The sequence below is a fragment of the Gambusia affinis genome, linkage group LG16 (genome assembly GCF_019740435.1).
Source record: "Gambusia affinis linkage group LG16, SWU_Gaff_1.0, whole genome shotgun sequence".
Taxonomy (NCBI): domain Eukaryota; kingdom Metazoa; phylum Chordata; class Actinopteri; order Cyprinodontiformes; family Poeciliidae; genus Gambusia; species Gambusia affinis.
Window position 1 is genome coordinate 4,432,176 of NC_057883.1, and position 23,402 is coordinate 4,455,577.

At 39.4% G+C, this 23,402-nt stretch overlaps 1 protein-coding gene across 1 annotated transcript; it reads right to left on the reverse strand.

The window, feature by feature from the left end:
* Window positions 1–1,210: 1,210 nt before the first annotated feature.
* sfxn5a (sideroflexin 5a) lies at window positions 1,211–21,631 on the reverse strand. Its single transcript, XM_044142932.1, has 14 exons — window positions 21,452–21,631; window positions 19,725–19,793; window positions 18,358–18,435; window positions 18,159–18,185; window positions 16,716–16,770; window positions 15,855–15,880; window positions 15,646–15,699; window positions 15,364–15,420; window positions 15,209–15,274; window positions 12,934–13,024; window positions 10,295–10,410; window positions 9,361–9,446; window positions 4,014–4,131; window positions 1,211–2,052 (listed from the first exon to the last, which is right to left on the reverse strand). The coding sequence occupies exons 1-14, from the start codon at window positions 21,497–21,499 to the stop codon at window positions 1,975–1,977; spliced, it is 969 nt and encodes a 322-aa protein (XP_043998867.1). The 5' UTR covers window positions 21,500–21,631; the 3' UTR covers window positions 1,211–1,974.
* Window positions 21,632–23,402: the final 1,771 nt, after the last annotated feature.

A 23,402-nucleotide genomic window follows, 5' to 3' on the forward strand; every position in this document is an offset into this window, starting at 1 on the left:
ATAATAAAAACAAATAATAATAATAATAAAAACAAATAATAATAATAATAATAATAATAATAATAATAATAATAATAATAATAATAATAATAATAATAATAATAATAATAATAATATATAAGTGGCTCTAGGCCGGTTCACTCAAAAGAATAGCTGAAGACACCAGTGGAAAGAATTTATGTCTGCAGGAATAGTTTTTGGTTTCCGAGGGTGAATTGCATAACTTTTGTTTAGATTACAGCAGCATGCCATGCAGATCTACACTTTCCAAAAAGTAGTTCATTCAAAAAGTGCGTTAAGAGACTAGAACTTAAATTTCGTTTGTATTTATTAAGATGTTGTTTTATTGGGCAATATCAAGTGAGGCGATAACAGCAAGTCTATATCTGAAAAGATCAAAAGAAAAAAAACAAAAAAAAACAACAACTTGGATTCGTCACTTTGAAATGCCCCAATAAAACCCCTCAGAAGCACCTCACCTTACTTTGGCCCACACACTGCAAAGACACCAAATCTTACCAAGTTCTTTCTGTCTGGTTCCACTGACCTCTGACCTCTGATCGTCTGAATGGGTTCTACATTGGGACTTCAGAACTGAAATGTAAAACAGAATAAGAAAGCTACATTTTTGGTCTGTATGGTGAGTGAGTTACATCAGAACAAACAAACCCAGGTGCAACTTTGAAGCTTAGACAGACAAATAAAAATGTCCATGTGAATTAACAAACTTGGCATGTGAATTATAAAAACAAACAGCTCAGGCTTGTGTTTTGATCTTGATTTGTTGGCTCTGGTGTTGTACCTCTGCGTCTCTCAGCCCGTCATTCTCGCCCGACTTTCTTCTTCCAGCGACTCGGGTCGCTCTGAAGAACACTCTCTACCGTATTGTCAACCCAGCTGCTTGTGTTTTCAGAGTAAAGCGAGTTCCAAAACACAAAGATATATCATCGTCTGAATGCAAATCAGGCCCGATTTAACCCGGGCATTAAAAAGAAACATGTTTTCACCTCAACAGTCTGAAGGTTGAACTGGGTCTAATTTATTATTGCTCATTTCAAAACCTTACTGAAAAAAATTATTCACTTTTAAAAGGATTACCTAACTTGCTTTTAAATGAGTATAACTTCGTAGTCAATAATCTTGAATTCAGAAACAGCGATGCTTAATGTTACACACTAAGTTTCAGTGAACAGAGGCACGGGGCCAGACATTCAGGTGTGTCGTTTATTGCGAGAATGTGGAATTGAAAAGTTACAAAGTTGGACATTTTTTGCCAGCCATTGGTTGGCTGTGGCTGTAATCTTAGTGTTCTTGAGCTCAGATTGAAAGGCAAAGACAGAAAAAGAGAAAACCCAAAGATAAAAACATGCTTTTTCAAGTTTAGCTTTCCGTCCCTTCAGAAAACCCCTGAAACTTTCATTCCAAAAGCGGCAACACAACTTTTCTTAAAGGCGGGGGAGAAAAAGACGGAATAAAGTTTACTGCTGAGCTGTTGAGGCATTTCTACATTCACTTTGTTCAAGAAGTTGTTGTTTTTTTTTTTTTTGTAAAAACCTGAAAAAATTCCAAACTATTCTGATAGCCGACTTATTACCAGCATAGAGTTTTCTTCAAATGTTTTGAGTTGCTAACTTTTTATTTTTACAGCTGTTAACCTTTCTGTCTTGAGCAGGTCGCACAGCAGCCAGAATTAGCGCGGCGCGCTCTTCCTTTAAGGCTGGAGCGGCGCATCGCTTTTGGCATCGACTCTCTGGTGAGCCTCCTTGTTGTCACGGCGCTGATACTTCGAAGGCGTTGTGATGTACATTTTGCTGTCGCTGTCGACGGCGACCACCGACTCCGCGCGTTGACGTGCGTTGTCGGGATCAGCTGCTGTTTTGTGAAAATGCGAGCTACCTCCTCCACGTTGGCAGCGTCGGACGGAGGCGGGGGGAGGAGTGGGGGGGGGTCGACCCGCTGGCCGGGAGGGAACGCTCACAGTCCTTTGTTGTACGTCAAAATCTGACAATCTGTCGCCGCCGCGATCTCTGGCTCGAGCTGATTGGCGCTGATCTGTGGGAGTCAAAGATCAGCAAAAAAAAAAAAAAGGTCAGTCGCACTGGTGGTGATATTTCGCACGAGCAATTAGATGATGAGTTTACGTCATCTACGTCTGATACGTACACCGATCTATACTTCATAAACGCAGCTTGTGAGCTTCTTTGCGACTGTTTCTTTTTTCTCCTTTTTTTTTGACGCAAGCAAATATTCTTAAAGGCTTTTAAATGTTCGATCCGATCAAATGATTCATTTGCTGCAAATGTGCAAAAAGAGCCAATTTGGCAGATTAAAGTCTAATTTGAGGTTTACGTCTCCTAATATTTGAACCAGAGACAGATGGCTGTCGGAGTTGGAGGCAGAATCCTTAATCAGACATCTTGCTAGGTGTGAAGTGGGGAAGTGGGACAAATTGAGTAGGCGGGGGGTCCCGGAGAGCAGGGCATTCTTGTTGCTTATTGGGGAGATCTTTTTTCTTTTTCCTCCTTCTTTTTCATCTGCTATTCCTGCGAAAGTGCAAAAAAAAGGGAGAGAAAAACAGGCTTTTCACAGGACCGTTGGCGGCACATATGTCTGAAGTTTTCTCTCTTTTTTTGCCATATGGCTGTCTGAGCTATTTCCAGCGGGTAATTAAATCCTAAACATTTTAAAGCCAGAGCTGGCTGGCTTGTGTCAGCAAGTCACTTGGCAAGAGAGACAACACAAAGACGGAGCAAAACCGAGCGAAAAACAACGAGTTTTTCTTGTTTTTTTTTTGTTTTGTTTTTTTGCCGTTGTCGATTAATGAGCAGGACGGCGGCGTTGTGAGCCAACGGGGGCTAAAGTTAGATCTCAGCCCGCTTGGCCTGGATGGCACCGGTGGCAGTGAACAACGGGACAACGCGGGGTTGAGTCTCGGAGGGCTACGCCTCATTAGAGAAACACTGAGGAAGTCGGGAAAAGGCTCCGGTCAGAAACTGAACCCCAGTCATCAGCCTGTATTGACTATGTAGTCAATACAGGCACAATTAAAAAAATATATAATAGTAATAATAATAATAAAATAAATCACCATCAGTCACCACGTAACTGAGAAAATGTCCTCTTGGTTTTGATTATTCATTTTAATGCGACTGGTTTCCACAGAACACCACTCGGTTGGGAAACTCCTGAACATTTGATACGTCTGTGATGCGGGCGCGACCTTTACCCCGCCTGAGAACATGCTCACATTTGCTCTTTGGTGTCTGAGAGCTCTCCAAAAAAAAAACAAACTCCTCCTCAGCAGGTTCGGCTAAACGCGCTGAAAACATCTTACGTTTAGGGAAGTGCAGTCAGGGGGAGTTCAGGAAAAGGTACATGTTTGACATGAGCGACACAAACAAAAGTTACAAATGAAGAATTCATAAGTTATTGCTGACAATCCATTGTTTCTGTTACACAAGTAATGAATTCGTGTAGTTGTACTTTGATTATTGATGTTTTATGTATCCTCAATGCAAAAACACAAAATCTCCACAAGTATTTTTGGTGTAGTTTCTAGTGCAGATGACAAAAGACAAAGCTAACAAGACATAGGAGCTTGTTTTAAATCAATAATTTCTTAATACTCACATAAAAGTTCTAGTTCCATTGGCAAATTTTTTCTCTTATAACATGGAAAGATGTCTTGTTATGCGTGAAATACTCTGTCAGTGGAACTAGTAAGTACTAGTTCCACTGACAGAGCTTGTTTTATTTACTTAAAACAAGCTCCTATATATTGCTGAAAAGTTTCTTGGAAGTTAACTTCGTCTTACTTCAAGTGTACTAAGATATTTGCACGAGAAACTAGGCGTAAAAAAACTGAACGACTTGGTGTTTTTGCGATGCATGAATGGAACCCTGTAGTTAAAAAAAAAAAGAATAATTATGATAGGCCGTTTTATCGGCTACAGTAGGACTAAAAAAAAGGAAGAAAAGTTGCGGTAGAGTGGAGCAGCGCAGCGGTGAGGTACCTGAGACATCTGTGGGAAGAGGCTGATGGCGAGCGGCAGAGCGAGGCCGAAGGCAGCCAGACACACCAGGCTGTGGACGGGCAGGACCAGCCTCCGCCGCCGCTGCAGCAGAGGGAGCCTGGAGAAGAGGACAACATCAGGACCCTTCCATTTTTACCCAATTTGAATTTGGATTAGGCTCCTCTGTCGCATGTACAAAGACGTACATTTAGAAAATAAGAACCCTAAGGCAGGTGTTAGATATATGTTTCGGTAAGGTCATAGTTCAGTATTAAAACTGTTTTGTTTTTTTTTTATTTGTCCAATTTAATATCGTCATTTCAAATATGGCTTTTTCATTAGCTGTAAGTGGAAATTTCTCCTAATTATAATTAAGCCTGAGTGATAAACCAAAAATGAACCGAAATTTATGATGATGACCGACGTCGTTTCACCCATGGTGGCATTTACTGTGTTTTTAAAAAAATGAAAAGAAAAGTCGATTTTGTCTCCGTTTTGGCCGTGTGTAGCTAAGCTACTCATGGCCTTTTAAGACGTCGCGCTACGTGTGTCGTCTGTAGTCACATGACTCCACCCCCATCCAGGCCGTAACAGGAAGTGAAAGAGACGGTGAGGTTGAGGAAACGGGGGGGGGGGGATTTCAAATGCTGAAACGGTGGCGGTAGAGCAGGTCGAGGAGGAAGAGGAGCAGCTCGTTGCCCCCTCCCGAAAAAAGACGTGATGTAAATCATTTGGCAACATTTTGGGTTCAGCAAGAACCTTAGAAGTTATTCAATACTTCTGAACTTGTTCCATTGTGCAATAACTCTGAAATGGGCAGTATTATGTTTCCCAGACACATGGTGCCCTTTTACATCACAATCAAATATCTATGTGGCCTTCAGTTATAAAAATGCTTTTTATATCAAATATGACTTAAAAATATTGACTCTGTAATTTAATGCCTTGTCTCTTTAAGAAGCTCCTGCTGTTCCTGAAACTCCACCTTCAGACAGTCGTCACAACACGGCTCCTCTATTAACCCTTTAAAAACGTTTTTACCAGTGTTTCACTGAGAAGTAGCTCCTATGATGAGCTCAGGTAGATGCTGACTTCACTTCCACCAGGTGTTTGCTAATTCCAGCTGGCTAGTCTGAAGGAGTTGAGTGGGGGAGACACAGAAGACGGGTGGAAACTGCAGCTCCAAGGAGGAGCTGTATCCTGAACGCTGAGCTCAATGGTTGCTACGGAGATTAAAGGGTGTCTCAAACATTTATGAAAGAATCAAAGCAAGAATCCAGGCATGTATTAATGAGGGAATAATATTATAACATGATGGAAAGCTCAAAAAAGCCCTAATCATCATCGATAAAGACTTAAAGACATCCGCTTGTTAATCCACATGATGGTTCACTTTGTGCTATTTTACAAATGACGGACCGGTTTATTGAATTATTATACAGACATTGAAGTAAGACACTTTATAAATAGTGCCTGGAAAAACGCATTATTTTCCACATTCGTCTTGTGAAGCACAGTTTCTGCTCTGTTCCCCCTGCCTGCCCGCCACAGGATAATCTCCTGTTCAGTGTGTGGGACAGCGAACTCAGCAGGAGCTTGAGAAGGAGCCGCTCCTCTCTCCTCCACCAGTGATGCTCCCCTCCCCTCATGGCGAGGAAAGCTACTGCCTAATGAGGGAGCTCATTAACACATATGGCTGCCATGGTTTAATTAGGCTACGTACACACACCAGCATAGATGCACATCTTGCAGAAGTGCATTTTGAAGAGAAAAGTTGCTGCACATTATTAAACGCAAGGTAAAGTAGGGTGTCCTGAATAAAGGACGAAATAAGACGTCATAGAGACGTTATTGATGAATGAATGTGATTCTGGCTGTATTTAAAGGCTCTTATGCAACCCGTGCACTGGGCACGCTCAGGTTGACGTTGGACAACCGGAGATGCAGGGAATCGCTGGCCGCGTGTGAGGACGAGTTAACTTTAACATGGCTGCGTACATCATCCGACCCGACATCCCGTCACATAGGAAGCCCAATCGGACCCAGTACGTCTTGGCCTTAAATGAAACAAAACAGTGGGATGCTAGATTGTACCATTTAAGATGAGGTAATCAATCCTAGTGGCTGTTGGTTATTCAAAGATTACAAATTAGACTTTCCCCGAGCTCTAGACTTGGAAACCTGGAACCTTATTTTGAACTTACCCACTAGCTTCTCAACTATCTTCCCAGTTCAGACCAAGCAATATTTACCTGGGAAAGCTGTGTTCTTCCATGAGGATTCACCACTTGTCCTACTTACTTCGTCAACCTATCATCACCCATTTGGCTGTCCGCCCTCGCCCGCACACACCTCCTCACCACATCTGATTCAGCCACCACTGAGACGCACAACTTTACCCAAGAGCCCAAATCGTTCATGCGTCTTTCATATGACACTTCTGGAATAAAGGTGAAAAGACAAACCCCACCCTAAGCTTCATAATTTCTTCATAAATCCCCAGTCACGTACCCCATGCACCACCAAAGTGAGCTCTCAGAAATGAAGCCAGCTTCACAGAACAAGAACCTTATTCTTAAAAGAATTGGGTTTGTAATGGAAGTTGGCAGAGATTGTATTATTATATATAAATAACATGAGTCCTGGATATATACTATTCTGTAGGGTCACCAGTTCCTTCACTAGGACATAAGAAAGCTACTCCTTACTGTTTTCCTGTGATGTGTTTTTCTTTGACAAACTCCACCGTGACTTGTCCAATGCGTCCAAATCATGTGTGTGATGCACCACACTACGGTAGTCCAAGTGTCTTCTTGACCTAAACCGCTAACCTGCCGGTTGTACCGTCTATGATTGTTTCATCACATCTCTAAAGCCAGGAAGTCACCTAACCCCAACATCAGTAAGGCTTTGTCACTGGGGTGATGGTGGTAGGTATCCCATAATCGGAGGGTTGCCAGTTCAAATTTCTGTTCACTCTGTATCTGTCATTGTGTCCTGAGGCAAGTCACTTCGCCTTTAGGCTAGACACTTCACTCAACTGCACACTTTACTCCACTTTCTGGCCACCATCAAACATAGTGGCACTGGTGTATGACAGTCTCACCTCTGTCAGACTGCCCCAGAGCATTTGTAGCTACCATCCAGCAGCTTTCCACCATCAGCGTGTGAATGTGTTCTTGAACAATGTGTGGTGCTTTGAGATCCTCTGGACTCTACAAGTACAGGCCATTTACTGTTTGTAGGGCTTTGATGATTGCGTTTGGTGGATCATAGATGAAAAAGCGGCGGGCTGACTACACTGACTTGCATATAGTGTTTATATCTTTTGCATAAGCTATAAGCACATCATCCAATAGCCAACTCCCCCTGTCTATTTCTGGTCTCTTGCTGCAGAGTGTTCCCTATCTGAGGCACAGATCACCACTCATCCAACTCATCATTACCACTATTCAGTTTTCTCAGTAAACCTTTTCTTAAACCTGTCTGATCCACTCATGCGTGCAGGTCACAGTAACAAACCGTCAAAGATCACGGATAAAAAGCACATTGAAATCGAGATGGAGACTATGATTTGATGCTTTGTGCCACTCATATAAGATATTCAATTATTTTAATAGAACTTCTAATGCATGTTTCCTAAAAATAAAGGGTCAGGGAGTTTCTTTCATTTGTGACAGAAACTCATATTTTCACACTGCTGTTAATATTTAATAGCAGGTGTTATGGCATCTATTTAATGTAACGCATCCAACCATTGGAAAGTATGAAGCCCTTGAACAGCAACGAATACAGTGATGCTGTAATATTGCTGCATTACAACATCACCTTGGTCCTAAATCATATAACGTTACTTTTGCCTAAATTTGGGAACTTCTTTTTGGCTGAACTTTCCTTAATATACTCAAGGCTGAGCATGAGGACAGATCCTGCTGTCAGTCCAGTGAATATGTTCTCAGCAGAGCAATCCATCACTGAGGGGCCGCCTGGGGGACCTGTCTCTGTCCCCTTGTTCTCGCTCCATTGAGAGCCAGTGAAGGCAAGCTGACATAAAGGAGAGTTGAGAACTACACACAAGGAAGGCACAGTCGATCTCACAGCTCCCCACCGACACTTTTACGCACCAACACACCCCACATGCACACTCCTTCTGTCTTTCTCTACCTCCCCGTTCAGTTACTCAGGTGCCAGGAATCCCAAACACACCTGGAGAGCAGGCCGCGCCGCCTGAGCCCGCCCACTCAGAGTGGTTGGGACAAGTGCTGTCCGGGATTCCCAGAGATCTCTGCATTCCTCTCTTACACCGCGGTGCCCCGTCGATCCAAGGACGGCCAACTGAACGCGTCCCGTCATAAAGACGTCATCGCCATAGTCCTTAACTACGCCGTGTCTCACTGCAGAAGAGGCGTCTGACGGAAGAGGTTTATGTAACCATATATTTTGTTGAAAGGTATCCATGGTTTTACCAGTGCACCACCATTCGCTTCATTGACTGTATGTGATGGAAAAAAGTTATTGCTCTTGTAACCGCACTTACAGTAAAAGTAATTCCTGCTCAATTCAGTGATTAGCAACATTCAACGACAGACTGATGCAGATTATTTTACACTTCTGTCACTTCATAACTCTGTAGTTTTGAAATGACTGCCGATTTGTAGCTACTAAGAGGATGTAACCATACCTCCCCTGACATCTTTCAGGTTTCATTCAACTATTTATTCATAGTACAAACTAATAGGAAGAAGTTAATGCTGACACGCATCTCAAAGTTTGATGAGTTTGAACAAAGATAAAACCAAAAACAATAAAGGGAAAAAACAGTTTTTAAATCGCATCTTGCTCCACCAGGAAACGCCATGCTGTTTGTTAAAGTTAGCAAGTGTTACTAAATAAAAACACAGCACAAAAATCTAATTTCTACAACGTGACATTGTTATTTTGTGGAAATAAGAATGACCTTTTTGCTGGCTCCATATCTGTGTGTCATTTTGATTTTATTTTATTTTTTGTATTGTTGTTCAAACTAAGAGGTGCCAACACCTTGTTTTACAAACAAAAACAAACAAAACATTCAAAAGACGTGCAAAGTGGAAGACCAGAGAAGGATCTTCTATGGTAATTTCCCTCAATCCAGTCATGGAGTATATTTTAATTTAATCTCAATCAATATCAACCAAACTAAGATTTTAAAACAAATTTGTTTTGTTTTTTAAACAAGCTAAAATTAATTTCAGGTTATTTGATGCATGTGAAGGCAACAACTATCCAAATTCAAATCCAATGTTCAGTTTCCAGACAGATTAGAAATTTTCAACAGGGTCAAAATGAATGAAAGAGATTTTCTTACTTTTCCAGTGCGGCCATGACCAGGGGAGGAAGCACCATGATGGGCATGGGCATGACTACTCTGGTCAGGGCAGTCTCTAAAAGTGCCTGTCGCAAAAAAAAAAAAAAAGCAAACTCTTAAAATGTGTACAACAACAATACAGTGACATTTTGTTTTACTCAACAACAGATGGGAAGATGTGTAAAGAAAGTATAAAACTAGACAGCTGTTATAGAAGTGGGGCAGCAAGCTTCTGCCAATGAAACCTTTAAGTGATGAAGCACAATTAAAGCAGAAGTTTAGGCAGCTGGACTTTGTAAATCTTCAGGTGTGTGTGTGTGTGTGTGTGTGTGTGTGTGCGTGTGTGTGCGTGTGTGTGTGTGGGTGTGTGTGTGCGTGTGTGTGTGTGTGATCACAATGTCAGAGTGAAAACATATCCGCTATAATTCAACAGAAACATTACTGGGCCTGTTGGGAACCAGTTCAGGACCTCAATTTTATCTAGAAGCATTGAAACCAGATTTCTGGTTGTCCAGTTTGTCCAGTCGATGAATTCATACTTGAAACTTTGGCTTAAATATTAGACAAACTTTAACTGCTAAAACAACATAATTACTCCATATCCAGGCTGCTAAAATGGTTTGAAAAAGATATTTATTCGTGAAATGGGCTCAAAACTGGCTTCTGCACTTTGGTTCAGCTGTAGCATATTAAATAAAAAAAAATTAAAAAAACACAAAATAATAATAATAGAGATAAATATTGACATGAGTTTAGCATTTTTAGCCTTTTAGGTCACATTGTTTTCAAATTGTAAACTAAAATGCCAATGTTAGAACTAGAAGAGAGCATTTGTTTGTTAATTTATTTTCCTTTTCATAACTCCGTGTAGAGTCATTATAATAAATAATAATAATTAATAATAAATAAACACAATAAGACCTTTGGGACTTACCTGCCTGGCGGCTATCCTAGACGTTCCCACCACCTTCCCGCTGTCGTCGAGCACATCGATGCCGTCAGACAGCTCAGTGTGCCTCATCAGCACCACGTTGCAGATGTTTGCACTCGCTGTGAAGAGAAATTACAAAAGTAAAACAAAGTCACTGTTGTTTAAAAAAAAAAAAAGGAAAACATTAACAGTTTAGTAGGCCATTCAAACAAGCAGGCCGGCTCACAGGTTGGCTCAATCCTTCAAATTCCTGTCAGGTTGTTGTCTTGTTTCATGTTTTTCTCTAAATTCCTGAGGACAAATGCAAAAGTCTATCTTTGATAAGGTTGGACAAAATGTCCAGCTTGGCAAATGTCATTTTTATTTTGCCAGTCTCTCATCTGTGTATTATTGTGTGTAAAGTTTGGCATAAAATAATACTTAAAAGAGCGACAACAGGGTTTCTGCAGGTTTCAGATGTCAAATTCAAGGCTGTTTGAGACCATTATGAATGAAATTTAACTGCAACAGAAACATACAAAAGACTCTCTAATTGAATTCATTCGATTGTCCCAATCAGAAAAATTTGATTATAGCACCTCTGGCTTTATTCCCGTTCACTGTTAGGAGACTCTACAGTATCCTTGGATGTAACAGAGGCCGGTACGTTGAATACACACAGTTTGTTAAAAATCATTTTTGTGAAGAAAATACAGCCACAGAATTAAGAGCTTGTTGGAAATGTAATCAAATCAAATGTTTGAGCCACGTTTTGTTGAGTTCACTAACTTCTACTCTTAAAGTCAAAGGAATCTGGAAAGTTTTAGATGCTGAGCTTAAAATGTTGAACTTAAATGTTTCTGCTCTGCACAAAAGATAAACTTATATTAATAAGTTGTGTTGACCTGTTATTAATTTTGTCATATCTCCAATAATTGAGTATAAGCACTGTGTTTCTTGTTAAATCCACTTGATGAATTTTAATTCCCCGAGTTAAAACCAAACGTTTTCTAGTGAGAACTTCATTTTCAAGTTAAACCATCTTCAAATGTTTAATAGGCCAAATAATGTACAAATACATATATAATTGTCAAATTACACACATAAAAGACAGAACTGAACCCGACTGGGACTTTGAAACAAACAAAAGGGTCAAATCAGCAACAGAACACAAAACCCCGGCGAGCCGACAAACGGCGGCCTTATTTATTCACGCTCGCCAAAATGAACACAAATGCATGTTAATGTAGATAGACCTTTCTTCTTGACTCTAATAGGAATGAGAAAAACTCATTTTAGAGAGTTTAGTGCTCTTGCCCCGAGCCTTTTTAATTTAAGACAACAGCGTCCGGAGTTATCTCTGCTGCGCCCCGGAGGGACGGCAGGTCGCCTTGTGAAGGGAATTTAATTAACTGAGACCATTTAATCCAGGATAATTTATATATATATATATATATATATATATATATATATATATATATATATATATATATATATATATATATATATATATATATACACACATATATAAAGGACAGATATAATGATTTTGGCAAGGAAGAGCAAAAAAAAAAAAAAAAAAACAAAGCAGAAAGATCAAATTCTCAAAAACATGTTTTGTAATTACCTTCATAAAGGCAATAAAGTAATTGGGGGAAATCGTACTGATGATTACAAATCCTGGACGGCTCAATGCTGACATTCCCCGTTGTAATTATTTTAAATAATTACATTTATGTGCTTTCTAAATATATCTGGTAGCTACTGGGAAATGCAACCAATTGTGACCTAAACAACACAAATACTTTCTAAAGAAAACTAATTCATCGCCAAATCTTTTTTTTTTTTTTTTTAAGCTAGCATGAATTTAGCTCCAGGTGTAGTTCAATTTATTTGAATGACAGGCAATTCCTTGATGAGCTTATTACAGAATAAATCTGGCCTTAAGTAACCAAACACACAATTCAAATGGGTGAAAATTCAAACAGCACTTTGGTTTCCCGGGCTCCAATTAGTCCATTTAATTACCTTTTTATACGGGCCTGCAAACACAACAACTGCAACAACAATGCCCAGACCGAAATCAGGTAAATGGGGCCTTGACATAGACGCCACTTTAGGGGTAATTATCCAATTTGTTTGCAGCAGTAGAGTTCCAGCGAGCAGCCAATTACCAGGCAAAGGCTGCACTGCAGAAACCTGTTGATTTAATTAGAAGAGCCGCCACGGCATGGGGGGGGGGCAGGCAAACAATTTAATTACGCGCCAGCAGCCCCGGGGCATTGTGGGACACGGGTCTATACCCCTGGGTGTGATTGTGACGCGGGGAGATGGCACAAAAATCAGCTTTGTGGCTCGTCGCGCATCTGAGAAAAAGCGAGCTCTCAGCACGTCTCTAACCCCATGGAGACAAAAACGGACAAATAAAAAACACACACACACAAAAAAAAAAAATAAAAGGGGAAAAAAAACCACTCCTTTTTGGGCTTTCACACAGAGAAGTCCTCCGAGGTGCGAGGGTAAAACAGAGCGTGGTTTTTAGAGGAAAGAAAAAAAAACAGCCTGCATGTTTAATTAATGCTGCAGTGGTTGCCGTTGGTAATTATGGACTCAAACCTTAAGCAAATGAGATTCGAAGAAAGTGCGACTCTTTCTGGACTCACCCACTGCAGGGAAAGGGACGAACCGCTGCACCAAGAGCTTGGTGGTTGGGCTCAATCGGTTGGCTTTCTGGATTAAAACATTCAGGCCAACCTGAAGGTGAAACACGTGGAAAATCACACTGTTAAATGTGCAACAAGCAAAAGAAAAAACATACTTAGGAACTTATATTTCAAAGACCCAAAGCGTTCTAACAAAAACCTATGTGTTCAGATAGACACACCGGCACAAAAAATAATAAAAAATAATAAAATAAATAAAAACTTCAGCCTCCAGCTTTCGCCAGCCCAGCGTGGGGTTGTCAGAAGAACGGACGTGTAATTGGAGGGCTCTTGCCCCCCTCCCGGCGTGTCGTTCCTCCCTTCAGACTCCCTGGGATCTTTTTTTTTTTTTTCCGCGGTTGTCAGGCCTGAGGCCATCAGCCGGAATACGCCCAGCAGGACCAGTAATTGGCTCAGTTTGACGTCTTTGTCCCCGATAGAGGCCGTCTCATCCAGGCGCACAGGCAGACATTATACTTCTACACGATTAAAGCGATGACGTCGAGGTACTAAGACAAATAAAAACGGGATTTTGAGAGCCGAGTGCGAGGCTTACGCCGATATTTAAGTTTCTTTAAATCACAGCTTTTCTGTCTAAATCAAACACGTCAACGAGATCAATGTGTCGCAGAGAGGGAAGCATTTAAATAATGTCTCAGGAAAATCTTTCTTCTAATAAGTGGATATTAAGGGTTTACTAGTAAAAAAAAAAAAACAGTACATTCCTGTCAAATCTTGTTTTTTCACATAATACCTTGTCTCTAGTTAAGTTTAAGTAGAGATGGAGCAAGACGCTGTCCAATAACTAGAATGGTCTGATTTTCACCCTGATTGGACCTAATCAGTGACTGGTTGTTTGGAAACTTTTAAAAAATCCAATAGTTTTTCAGTCAGTGAATGCACCATGCTAAACTTTACCAGATTAGACGGGCAGCGAAACTCTCCAGCAAAATAAAAAAAAAAAAAAAAAAGAATTTTATGAATTTGAGTTAATGTTACTGGATGGGGTTAGCGTTGTTACACACTCATGTACAGTAGGGGGCAGTATGCACCTTGAAGTTGCTTGCGGTAGAGAAGAAGAAATTCTCCAGAGTGAAAAAAAACAATCAGAGTTAGCTTTAATTTCATTTTCTAAGACATGCGGCCTCATATTTTACTTGTTCTAACCTCATTCTATGCAGGTTGTGGAAATTTTTACAGCATCTTGGAGCTCTCAAAGAAAAGGTATTCTCCAGGCGGCCTAAGTAATGCTAGCAGCGCTAACAGCTAATATGAGATGCTAAAGCCGGATTAGAATGCCAACTAAAGAATCAAAATAAAAAAATGTTTCAAAGTATTTACCTTCACCTCTGCTCCAAATAAAAATATTTTAGGAATTCTCACAGCGGGAAGGGAAGGAAAAGGTTTTTTGAACACTGTTAGCTGTCCTTCTGAACTGGGTCAAATCATTTCCACAAAGTAAAACCAAAGCAGACTGGAGCTAAACAATTTGTCATTTTTAAGGAATTTGAAAAAATTCAATAAAAACTTTAAAAAAAATAAATAAATACGGCTGCTATTTCTTAGAACAAACTGAAAATCGACAGGACCAATTGACAGAACTACCCCGATTATTGATGTGATACAGTATATAAGTTACATTCTCTTAAATAATAACAGTTTGATATGAAATCCTTATAATCGCTGAACCTTTTTAGATTATTAGCTTCATTATTTAAAATATTATTATCCATACCACTACTGTTACAAAGTCAACAAGAACAGCAATAAAGCCAAACACCTTGAACAAGTTGAAATGAACTGTTATTTCATTGCATTAGTCTTATCTCACATTCAACACTTCAGTTTTGGTAAAAGGAGAAAAAACATTTGATAGGAAATAATCATTTTGGAGAAAGTCACCGCCTCCATAATTTATGGCAATGATGTGGAAATACTTTGTACAAATCGCTTAAATAAAATAAAATAGAACAGGACCTTGTCTTTCATATTATTTCACAAGCTACAATGGTGCTAATAATTGTCCCACCAGTGATATATGTATATTTAGATATATTTTAATTCCCAACATCAACTATATTTTCCCCAACACAGATTAAATGCATTTAAAAATAAGGGCTGGATTTTTGTTTTCTTAAACTATTCAGAATAAAGTGTGCAAATAAATGTGTCTGGGACTGTAAATATGTAAGCGCTATTATTGATCAACAACAACAGAAGTAAAACACGAACTTACAGCGATGGAGACCGCACTGGTCACCGCCCCCACATAACCCTGGAAGAATTTGGAAAATGGAGCGGGCTAACGAAAGAGCAGAATACAAATTAGAATAATAGCAGCAAAATATATATTTTTTAAAAAAGGTTCAGTTCTTATTTCAGGTAAAGTACCTTAGTTGCGTTACGGTTGCTGTAGTTAACACAGGCATTATGGCTCTGGTTTAACCACTGGGGAAAAAATGCAAGAAAAGTTGAAATGAAGGAGAGCCTGATGGTAGATGTAATGCTGACTTCTCAGGGTTCAACACATCTTTGGATTTCTGGCACATTTATCTTTTTTTTTTATTACATATTTGCCTAGTTAAAGTAAAATGTATTGAGGAAACCATGGTTGATATACATGTGAATATAAAGTGATAAGTGATAAAACGATGTTTGTTTTGAGAAAAGTACCTGCCAGAAGATGGTCGACGCCATTGTTTGATTGGGGAGAAGGAGGCCAACAACCTGCGAAACACATATTTAATTTGTTAAATAAAAAAATACACAAGCACAACTTCTTTATTTAAGCAAGAAAGTTGATTTAAATTAGTTCATTTAAACAAACAAACAACAACAACAAAAAAAAAGGTTAATTTTTGATGATGTAAACCAAGACTTACCACTGGAGTGCCAAATGGGACAAAACCTATGGAAGACAGTCAGCATTATGGCTCTAAAAACTGCATTTATCAAACTTACTGAAACTATTTTCTTCTCGCCAATTACTAAAACATAAAAAAATATTTAATGTCTTATTGATTAGAAATGCAAGTCACGTTTTCCGGAATTTCAGGAGCCATTGGCAACATCTGGTTGTTGATCATGTGACTCGTGTGACGTTAAAAAAAAAGGAATCGTTTCATTGAAGTTTAGCAAAGAAAACCAATTTTGACACGACTGACACAACCACCTCATCCTAGCATTGAAGCTTTTTTATTGAAAAACGAGAGTTCTTTCGAAAGTGACGCGTTTCTGTTAAGCAAATTTATTTTCAAAACATCAAACTGCACAATTATATTGTCAAAGGAAAAGCAGCTCAAATGTAGGGAACTATAAAAATGGAGTCAGAGAACTCAACACTAAAATGTTAGGTTTCTGCCAACTGTGTTGTTCTCCTGCCTGGCCTTGGCACAGGCCTGTTTTGCAGCTGATCACTTTATCTTCTTCAACCACCCAGCTCTCCGTCTCTCACTTACACCCACCTTCAGACTTACAGTAGTCGCCGCACAAAAAAAGATGGGCCTATTGGCCCTAAAACACTCCTTTTTGCTTCTTGAAAAACGCAGAGACACTCTCCGCCACCGCAGGAGAGAGGATTTAATCAGCCCCCAGCTGAGTGTGACCTTTCCGAGGCCTGAGACAACCCGAAGAGCCCCGTAGAGCCCTGACAGGTCCCAGGGTGAACGACGCCTCCATGTTGGACCACATAACAAGCCCCCAGATCCCTCGTCCCCCAGGACTTCCACGCCGAGGCGTTCTACCTGACATCCGAAAGGGCATGAGGATCTTCTCCCCGGTGTCGGGGTGGATGATGGCCTGTAATGAAAGCACAATCAGACGATAATGAGGACAAAATGATTCAGACCACTGTAATACACAAGAATTACTTCTCAGAAGGGGGAATAATATCACCTTTATTACAGTGGAAACCAGTGCCTCCCATGTGCTGCAGAGACGTTGGAGAGCCCATCGTCCTGCTTGTCATTATGTGCTAACCTGAGATGAACCACTTAGAAACAGTTCTGACCAAATTACAGATGCAACTTTTTGACTTTTATTTGATCCGGTTCAATAGTTAGCGTCTGTTCACACCCGATAGTTCAGTAGACTCAGTCGGATTGGAGAAGAAAGTTGAGACATTTTGCTATTTTTAGCTGCTGTCGTTCGCTTTCACACTGCACTGAGTCAAACCATTCGAAAAAGCTGTTCACCTCCTCGCCTGTGGTGGCGCTGCACCAATAATTGTTGAAGGAAACAACCCATAAACCTCTGAACAAGACACCGAGCACAACTTCCTTCTTTCACGAAATGTAAACAAAAATGGACGAGCATCAGATTTTTGTTGTTATGGGATTTTTCTTTTGTCTTCAGCCAAAGACCGTAGCCCATTTCTTTAGCTAGCGCTAAGCTCACGCTTTGTTTTGGTTGTATTTACCCAGAATGCCCTGTACTTTAGTTAATTTCCTGCGTTTACAGCGGTCTCTTGTTCACTTGAACAGCAACAAAGTTTCACTTCAGCTGAACTGAACTGAGGTTTTTAGGCGGACCAGCGTTACCTGTTTTGGTACACATCAGAGTTGGATCAGGCATTCACACCTCCCCAAACGAGCCAGACTAGAAATAATCAAACTACAGTTCAATGAAAGCCAAAATAAACTAAACAGGGCTTGTGTGGCTTTGCTGTCATTTCTTTGTACACATCTGCTAATAATAATATCAGCAGATGGGAACTTCAACCAAAATTTCCAGAATTTTTATTTGTTATCTTTCAAAACCTGCTCGTTCTGCCCTGGCCAAACGGCGCATCCATCTGAATAAAACGTTTCCGTTAATGATTAACCAATCGGAGACTTTGCGGCAGATTTCCACTCACCGGTTTTGAAAAGCCTCTTTTTCAACTCCCCTGTGATTTGGGGTCGTAGGTCAGGTGTTATTTGAACTTTAAAGGTGCTAATCATAAGCGTTTAGAGACGTCGTTCTTGCTCAGTGGAAAAACGATGGAGGCCCAGTCAAGTGGCTGATTCTGCTGAGCCTAATTTGATAGTACTATGTAGCAAATAAAGCTTTTTTTCCAGTGTTATTCCTCTGATAGCTGTACACAGATTGCCTTGTGTACAACAGGTCCTTCATAACCTGCCTTGTCTTATGGCAGTAAGGTAGCGGTGAACCAAAAGGCTATTAAAAAAAAAAAAATCAACTCTTACCTGCTTTATTTTCTGGGCTTCCCATAGCTGTTGGAATTAGAGATAAAAATTAAAACCGTCTCTAAAGCCATTAGTTGCAGCTCATCATCCACCAAAAGTAAAACTTGAGTTTGTTTTTACACAAATGTTCACACATTGTATTCTCATTTAGAGCCACAGAGAAATGTTGGATTGACGAAAAGAAAAGATGTGCGTTTACCTCGGCGTCTGTGACTCCTGGAGGCAGAGCTCCTTGTTTGAAGCTATCGAGCAGCTTAATGCACTCCTGCAGCCGTTTCTGGTGGGACAGAAGGGAGATAAAAATGGAAAGCTACACTTACTCAGCAAGTCTCAACAGAATCTTTGAGCAGATTTTAAGACGACAAATGTTTTCTACTGGATGGCAACAAGCTTTTTTGTTGTTGTTGTTGTTGTTGTTGTTGCGTTACAATCGAATGATGTGCAAACACAAACCTGGAAGTTGCTACTATCAACCTTGGTATGTATTAGCATGCAGCGTCTGGCAAAACTAATTCATACACCTTCAACTTTCCAACACTTTTGGCACTTTAAAAGTAAAAATGTCTGGGCTTTGACTGGAATATTGCAAGATGTGGATACAGGACCCTAAATACAAGCGAGTATTGATTACAAGAAGAGTATTTTGACAAGCCTAGTGCGGATATAGTGGCAGGTGAGCTCACGTTCATGTGAATCACAGCTGTCACTCATCACAGCAGCCGGGCTCAGGCTGCCTCCTGCAGGGCTCCAGAGCCAGCACTCACACTTTTTTTTCTTTTTCTTTTGGAAAAACAAAATTTAACTTGTAGGAGTATTTTTACTACAATGTACTTTTTACTTTTACTTGAGTGTTTTTATTATGAAGTGTCGCTACTCTTACCTGAGTAATATTTCTGGATTTTCTATGACATGTTTTAACCAAAAAAATTAATAAAAAATCACCAGACACACACCTGCAGCTTCTGTTAAACTTCCATAAGTTTAATATTGAGAGAAACAGATTGTATTGAATGTATTGCTAATGTAAAACTGTGAATGTGAAAAATGAAATATGTCTAAGGGGCGACTAGCTATGATTTCTGTGCCAGTGCATGTGGAGACCAGTGAAACCAGTGAAGACTTATTAAACAAGTTTTTAAAACAAAACAAAAAAAAACTGGAATATGCAGACTTTTTATCACTTGGAAAGCAGGGCTCAAATTTTAGATTTATTTATCGCTGAGTGAAATATTTCAAGCCTTTAGTTAAATAATAAAAACCCAAAATTAAGTGTCTCTAAAAAATGTTATATTGTGGAAAAAGTTGAATATTGGAAAAAAAACAATTAGTTGTTCAGAGATTGATTTTTGTAAATTGGATTGGCATGGCCGATACTAAACCTCAGGTATCGGAAGTGAAAAAAGTGGATCGGTGCCCACAGTTCTGCCCACGCCTTAGACAAAATCAGGCTTCAGTTTAGCACCAGACCGAGATGTTTGGACTTTTACATGTGTGGACGGCCTCTCATAAAGTACATTTTTACAGGTCAGAATGTATAATCAACTTCCTTTTGAACATATCGAGTACCTCTGACACGAAGAGTGTGCTGGGGTCGATCACATCCAGGAAGTGACGGAATCTCCCACGAAACGTCTCCTAAGAAAACAAAGAAAAATCAGAAATTGTTTTTATAGCATTGCTTTTAAGCTTACGTGCAATTTAAACTGTTTCCTAAAAGATCTTGCACATTTAACAGCTCAACATGAATCACACAAAACCTATTCTTTCACAAGTTAGCAAGAAAAGAGAACAAAAAAATCTCGAACTTCCCAATGACTTTAAGACTTCATTTTTCGCTGAAACGCAGGCAGCCGAACTGCGGATTGTTTCCCTCGACGAAACAGCCAGAGATTTTCCAGATGTCTCTTCCCTCCGGTAAACAGCGACATTACGGCTCGCCAGCTGTTTGAACGCTCCAGGTGGAGCCTCCTCATCACAGCCTCTGGCAAACTGTTTCCCATCTTCGTATCTTAGAGGCCCACATCCGCATCGCGCCGAACGCAATTAAGCTCTTTAATGACGGTGCCAGGAATACCTTTCAATCATTAATTCATAGGCGAGCAGAAGGAATCACTCCTTCCCCCTCATCCCTCCGCCTCCTTCACTTGGGTTTAATTACACTAACTGTTAATTTGGACAGAAATCTGCTATTTGACTCATCGCTACGTCTCGTCACTTAATGAACATATGGATGGTTGTCAAAAACATGGCACGAGTGAGGGGGCGGATTTTTCAAATCTGTTCAATTAGATTATTCACCGATTATTTAAATGGTTCAGTTTGAGCCGACGCTAAGAGTTAGTTAAGAAAAAACATTTTTTTTTTAATCCAAAGGTGTTGCGCTGTCATGTTGTATCCCACCTCTCACCTAATGCTTCCTGCGCTTCAAAGTGCTGAAGCTAATGCTAATTTACGCACATTAGCCTAAACACTAAAACATGTTGATCATTTTTATCTATCTATTTTAATATGTTGTTCACTGTAGCGTGCCTATATATGACAAATTTTAATAAGTGTCAACGTTTTTGCGTTAAATATTTTTACAAGTCGGTACAAAACAGTTTAAAAATGTTTTCTTTTGCTGTCCTTATGTAATATTCTAATATTACATATCTGCAGTGAGAAGAAAAAACATTATAGAAATAAAAGTCGAACACGTCCAGCTACTGCTTTTGAAATAAATAATAATAAAAAATGTTTTAATGCCAGTCTTTATTGAACATGACTGTACAATAGTTAAGATTATCAATTTTTGGAAACAATTCGGCCATTTAATCTTTCTTTTTGTTTTCTTTCTTTCTTTTTTTTTGGTTGTTTGTTTTTTGCAAGCTCGTACTTGTAAACTGTCCATCCGGTTTGTACAGTAAGATATCAAATATCACCCTGAGGAATGCCTCGCAATTAATTATTTAATTATTATTTAAACAATATTTAAACAAAATATTGTTTATTTTTCTTGTTTCTTCTCGCGCTCTATTCAGAACCTTTTTTTTAATCATATACTCATTACATTTAGACTCTGGTTTGGGTTTGGACTGGGTTTTCGTCAGCCTTGCCAAGGCGGTAAGCAGGAGCTAAACTGTTTCGCGCAGGAAAACGCTCCAAATGTTCATTATGGCTTTTTAAAAAGCAGCTTCTTTGAAAAAAAATACAAGCGTCTGCGCCCGAACCGAGTTGAGACCAATTAATGTGAGCGTCTACAGTGAGACCTGAGCCCAGCATGAAAGTTTGTGCTGCGGCTAAAATAAATGTACCTGGTTGAAACGAGACTTTCCGTACTGGAACGGTGGGTAGTCAGACATGCTGCCGGACAACACAACTTTCTTCCTTATTGCTCAAGTTGAGCAACTTTCTTTTTTGTTTTTTCCCTCCCCGACCACTTTCACCGTCTTGCATGGCACGGCAAAAACACTCAGCTGTCTTCCCACGTTGCATTGTGGGCAATGTAGTAATAGCATGCTGGCGCACGCATGCAGGCCGTGAAGTGCTTTCTATATCTGACTACATTTCCCAGGAACCTGTGCTTTGTTATATAGTTTTACGAAGCAAAAAAAATGTTTACAGCAAGACGGTGACCTTGAACATCGTGAAAGATGGTCCTTACTATCAGTCATTCAAACATTTTATCACGTAAAGTACTTCGAACTGCTTTATGTGCTATGCAAATGAACTTGACCTATTTAAGAGACAACACAAAATATTTACGCATTGTTCAAAATTTAAGTAGAATCTAAAATAGGGCTGAAACAATCTATCATTTTAATCGTGATGAATCGATTTTTTTTTTAAAGTCTACTAATTTAGTAATGATTAGTCGTTACCTACAGTATACAGATTCAAAAGAGGGACATTTTCTGAAAATAAAGCAAATACAGAGTAGTAATAAAGCCAAAACTCTACAAAAATAAATATCCATTTTGGACTTAATATTAAAAAAAAAAACCTCCTCAAGTAGCACAGTTTTATCTTCACCCAGAACAAAGGAATGATATGTTATTGCATTTTAGGCAGTAAGATGTTTATTCAAATAGAGTTGAATTGTTTATCTGTATCTTTTAGTGTATTTCCAATATTGTATAAAATCTCTTTAACGGTTAAATGAAAAATCTGTATCATGTGGCCTTTTTTTTACCCGATTAAGTGATTAATCGACAGAATAATTGATTTGTGAAACAACAGTTAGTTGCAGCCCTAACGTAAAAGTGTACCAGCATAATTACACAATATTTATATAAATAATACATCTGGTCCCGTTTTTTTCACGTATAGCCACGTACAAAAGAAGAACTATTCTGAACATATCCTGTAACTGTAAAATATTTTCTGCATTTTTAGATTTTTATTTTTAAAATTTTCTCTTTTTTTCCTGTAGGCATTTTGTCAACATACATTTGTTCATATTGTTTTAGATATTTTTATATTCACTTGGGGACGTTTTGTCACTGTGTTGCTGAAACAAATGACTTTCCCCACTGGGATTACCAGAGGATTATTCTATACTATTCTATTTATAAATGACCGTAAAAGTCCAACCTATCTAACAACAAAAGATAAAACACTAGTTTTCTCTTCACTCTCATTAGAAAACAAACTTTTGATGAACTGGAATGACAGGCAGAACTCGCGTCTGATTTGAAAGAGGAAATGTAGCCCTCTAGTGGAGATTTGGCCTTTTTTCAGCTCATGAGAAAATGTAATCGCATCTGTCTTGAATGTGGCCTTTTAATGTGACATGTTCAATGGCGAAATCCTTCTTGGGTAGATTATAACTGCAACCTGGACTCACAAGTGTGCACAGCCTCCAATTCTTTGTGAACGCATCTTTTGATTCAAAACCTACGGAGACCTCCAGGGGACATGGGAATTTGCTTTGCTTTTGCGTTCCCTCGCAATAATCTACTGATCAATAATGCGGCATAATTGGATACTGTAAACCTTTCTTACGGTGACCGCCGTACTTTCTGTCTTAATACAAGGTAATGTAAGGTTTTTCCATGAATGTTAGTTTCTCTTTGTGAAATATCTGAAGTTTTATATATTTTTCTTTGGGATAGAAAGGCACCACAAACCTATAATAGAAACAAAAACTGAACATGAAAACGGCACTTTAAACCATTCAGACTACGAACACAACAGAGGCACAATCAAAACTGTCACATGACTTATTACCCGCGATAATAACTCAGAACTAGTCCAAATAGTTTG

What these genes read in the sequence shown, in the direction of transcription:
- sfxn5a (XM_044142932.1), bottom strand. Translation starts at nt 21,499, where the DNA reads ATGTCTGACTACCCACCGTTCCAGTACGGAAAGTCTCGTTTCAACCAG. An exon ending in AAGCCCAGAAAATAAAGCAG is followed by an intron (nt 16,771 to 18,158) that starts GTAAGAGTTGAT and finishes CTTTCATTACAG; the next exon opens with GCCATCATCCACCCCGACAC. An exon ending in GTCATGGCCGCACTGGAAAA is followed by an intron (nt 4,132 to 9,360) that starts GTAAGAAAATCT and finishes CCTCTTCTCCAG; the next exon opens with GCTCCCTCTGCTGCAGCGGC.